The sequence below is a fragment of the Aspergillus sydowii genome (genome assembly GCF_001890705.1).
Source record: "Aspergillus sydowii CBS 593.65 unplaced genomic scaffold ASPSYscaffold_22, whole genome shotgun sequence".
NCBI classification, from domain to species: Eukaryota; Fungi; Ascomycota; class Eurotiomycetes; order Eurotiales; family Aspergillaceae; genus Aspergillus; species Aspergillus sydowii.
The window spans coordinates 173,704-177,636 of record NW_024467880.1 but is presented as its reverse complement, the minus strand read 5'-3'; the positions used below and the strand labels follow the sequence as shown (position 1 = coordinate 177,636).

Genomic DNA, 3,933 nt, shown 5'->3' with positions numbered 1-3,933 from the left:
AGGTCTTCAGCCTTTATATAATGGGTCCTCCACAAATATTCCTGTCGACAGCTATGACTCAGAGCATAGCCTCCAAACAGTGCATGACATCCCCTACCTGTGCCCTAATGGCTATGATCCGCAGCATGGTCTCCGTCCAGTATTGGCAGATGAATTTAGCTCAGTGCTACATACGCCAGTCGGAGAAACCAATATACCAGATCTTGCCTCGGAAGGATGCTCAAACCAGGCTACGTCACGATCGAAGAGCTATCTGCAAGCCGGTTATCAAACACAAGCTGTAGGCTCTTTTGGCAAGTACAATCCTCGTGGTAACATATACGCATATGGTCGAGCAGACATTCAGTCTTTGCCTGTATCTTAAATGGTTGAACATATAACTTCAATTCTATCTACATACAGTTGTCTGGATTGAAAATTTGTTCCTGCGTGAAATGTCACGCGGTCTTAGGAAACGGTGCAATAAATATAACAGTTGAGTTAGAGCTGATAGTGGGCGTATTTGTGATATAGGCGTAGGAACCTTCAGTTACAGTTCCACCAGGCGTCAATACCGTTCCCTTGGACAAGGGTACAAGATACATCCGCTTGTCGTTGTTAATCAAGGGCGTAGATCCGGAGAAGTGCTTAAGATTCCAACCCCAGCCCTGTAATTTGATGAGTTCATGACGTTTAGAAGCATAGGGATCGCCATACCTCTCCAGGTTCCAATGCCTTTTTAAGACCTGATACCAATTTTCCGAGCAAGACGTCATCCTTTACTTCGCTATTCTCAGAGACGATTTTCCCAAGAGCGTTGTCATCCTCCAAATCCACATCTTTGGACAGGTCTGTTATCCTCGTTTTTGCTTGCTTGCGAAGATATTCGGCTGCTTCGGGGAGTGATTTGATTTCAGTCATTTTTCGGTTCAACGAACGCGGTCAAGCCAATCGGTCTCCGTGCAGCGACAGCCACAAATCTAGAGCAAAGAAGAAGAGGAGCGTTAATAAATATCATCGCGGTGACAACAGGGTGAAATACCTGGTTCCGAAACTAGACGACTGTGATCGAAGCAAGTCATCCTTAGGACTTGTTGAGGGGTCTTGGGAGGGGCAACTCTCAGTTTCGAAGACTCGCTTTCACTGGTTTGGGCAGTATCACGTGATATGGGCACCAAAGACGGCCCAGGGCCACAAGACCCTGAACAAAACGATTGGGTTGCGAGTAGAATGGCAATACTACGGACGCGTTATTGCATCCAATTTTCGGCTATGGCTATTTCTGAGGCGCCTGACGGCCAGGCAGTCATGACACCCGTCCAGCAGAGCTGGCTGTTCCGGAAAAAGAATGTGCTGAAGGTGCTTATAGCCGCATATTGCATGATTGGGGGCTTTACCTCGCCGTAGCCTCGATATGGCACGTGTTCATTCTGTCATGGGGAATCGGAGCTTATGTGCAGAAGAGTGATGGGGCCCTTACTGGTATCACCAGCCAATGCATAAACACTTTCACCGAGCGCCTCTGATACCTGCGACAACTGTGCAATACGCTGGCATGGGTTCTTTTTCTATTTCCCCTCGCGAAAGCGATGAGTAGGGGTAGCTCCCAAGGCTACAACAGGCTTTCTCTCATGGCAGAAGAGAGAGAGAGCGCAACCGATCGACGGCTTTTAGGGTATTCATCCGGCATTGCCATAATATCTCCCTTGGCGGCCGCTAGGAGCCGAAGCCTGTTCTCGCTCCACACCAGGCATCGCCTCCACTCCTACCGGAGAACTGCCCTCTACAGCTGCTTCCGTGGAGACATTGTGCACCCAGACAGCGATAATTCACGAATCAGATTACCACTACCCACGACCAACAGAAGAGGATTCGCGACAGCCATCACTTGCTGCGTTGGAAGACCATGGCCAACGATTCCTGCGCCGACCGATTAGCAGTGAGCAGGCTCTCGAAGCCTATGGGTGGCTGGCTATGGAAGACCATATGCATGGCGTTGTCACCGAGCTATGCAAAATACCCAATGCACGAGGCGAGTTCCATTTAGGCAGCGGTGTGTGGTGTGACAATCACGCCAACGCTCTGAATGAGGATGAGATGGCTGCTAGCCGATCGTGAATCGCAAGAATCTGTGCGTCCCAACTTTTGTGGACTTGCCTTTGTGCGGTCCATTTGCCAGCGAATACTCGACTCCCATTCGGTATATTTGGTATTCAGTTCGTGCCATGTTATCTCCTTGGGCTTCGGGAAGCGCGATGCCTACGTCTAGGAGTGCCTACCAGAAACATGCTTTTGGTTTGTCTTATCACGCCGAACACCGGCCAGAGACGCCTTGTTGTGTAGCGGCGCCTGAACCAGGCTTTGATTTGTGGCGAGGCGCGAGGGAAGGTTAGAAAGGTTTAGATTCCGGATAAGGTGCCAGAAATTTCATAAACAAACTCTGCCCTTTACTCCTGACACACTATTTTGGGTGATTAGGGCGAAGGTTGCAAAGATGCTAGGACACATTTATGTCGTAGTGCTCGACCCATCACGGCAATCGATGAATCCGACCAATCTCGTTTCAGAGGCTACAGATCAGATGGGGGACCTTTGTGTTACCGGCACGACGAAGACAAATTGGTTACACATGGGATATCAAAAAAATAAATTATTGTGACCCTCCCTCAACAGCTTCGTGGCTGTCATACCCACTGCCTAAAAAGGTTTGTAGCAAACCAAAAGGAATGACGAATGCCGAGGTCTAGCCACTCAACAGGTAAATGTGGCTGGCGAGTCATGGCTCCTGGCCTTGATATTTCGCGATCCTCTGAACCCTTGTCACGCATCCATCATCTTCTCCCTCTAAATCCATCGCATCTATGCGGCTACTTTTCCGAGCACTGGCAGAGCCCAGCTCCGCATCCATTCAGACCCCATGATTTCCGTTGCAGTGAGTCTCTCATTCGGCCTAAAAGCCAGCATTCCCCTCAACATAGTAAGCAGGGCGCTCTTCTCGGCTTCCCCTACGCCCTCCATCGCGCACTCGTGCCGCGGGTTCTGTATGGAACCGATGAAGCGATTAACCAATGATCTGCCTTCTCCTTCCGATTTTCTCTTAGCCTCCTCCGTAAACCATCTCTCTCGCGCAGCCCATTTTTGCCACCAGTGGCACGGCAACTTGCCAAGTGCATCCACGTGCTCTTTTATCATCCAGTCGTCGGACGGATTGAAACCCTCAAACAGTGGCCTTTGCCCAAGGATATCCCAGAGAGTACACGCGAGAGTCCATATATCAGAGGGAAATGACAAGGGTTCATGAAAATAGGTCTCCGGAGGGGCAAGGATACCAGGTGTATGGGAATAGTGACGCTGAGTAATAGACGGCAGAAATGATTCTCCAAAGTCAGTGACAAATATCTTAGCCTCGGAGAGGGGCACAAGCTCGCTTTCTTTCCCTAGCCAAATAGGCACAACACCGTGAGTAGGAACTCCATCGGCGAGGGGCTTGCCATCAAGGCGTACGAATGGCTCGACATTTGGCTGACCGTATTTTTGGTATAATTCCCCTGGGGAAAGCTCATCTATGCTTTTTGGCAGGCGAAACATGATATTGCCCGCATGAAGGTCTGTAACAAATCCCGTTAATAAGGAACAGATATAAAGCCTGCGAGATAAGTATCCCAATAATCAATATACATACCGGCATGGACTACCCCTCGGCAATGTAGGAAAGCGATAGCTTGTATGACTTGGGCCGCAATGGCCTTGGCCACAGGCATTCTAAAAAGCCTGGTATATGATGCATCTTTTGCCTCAGCTAGGGTCATCATTCCAGGCTCTGTAACAAGGCATCTATGCCTTCCATTAGGCCCATCAAGGGAAAATGTATCCAACACTCGAGGGATCAAAGCTTCTCCAGGATGTCCTTCGTCGCTTGGTTCTGAGAGTGCCAGGGTGTCGAATATTTTACTC

General features: G+C 49.5%; 3 protein-coding genes across 3 annotated transcripts in view; 1 reads left to right on the top strand and 2 right to left on the bottom strand.

The window, feature by feature from the left end:
* The window catches only part of ASPSYDRAFT_37502 (uncharacterized protein), a gene marked incomplete at both ends in the record, with an annotated part of 2,919 nt that extends 2,555 nt beyond the window's left edge, over nt 1-364 (top strand). Inside the window, one exon of the mRNA XM_040845544.1 lies at nt 52-364. Within this exon, the coding sequence (XP_040696107.1) occupies nt 52-364 (313 nt within the window). The remainder of the gene's footprint in view (nt 1-51) is intronic.
* Nucleotides 365-401: 37 nt separating this feature from the next.
* On the bottom strand, nt 402-951 carry ASPSYDRAFT_712564 (uncharacterized protein). The gene has a single exon (XM_040850567.1). It carries the CDS (start codon nt 753-755, stop codon nt 438-440), a length of 318 nt encoding a protein of 105 aa, XP_040696106.1. The 5' UTR covers nt 756-951; the 3' UTR covers nt 402-437.
* A 1,887-nt stretch (nt 952-2,838) lies between these two features.
* On the bottom strand, nt 2,839-3,567 carry ASPSYDRAFT_62949 (uncharacterized protein; the record flags this gene model as incomplete). The annotated part of the gene is made up of 1 exon (XM_040850196.1): nt 2,839-3,567. The coding sequence occupies one exon, from the start codon at nt 3,565-3,567 to the stop codon at nt 2,839-2,841; it is 729 nt and encodes a 242-aa protein (XP_040696105.1).
* Nucleotides 3,568-3,933: the final 366 nt, after the last annotated feature.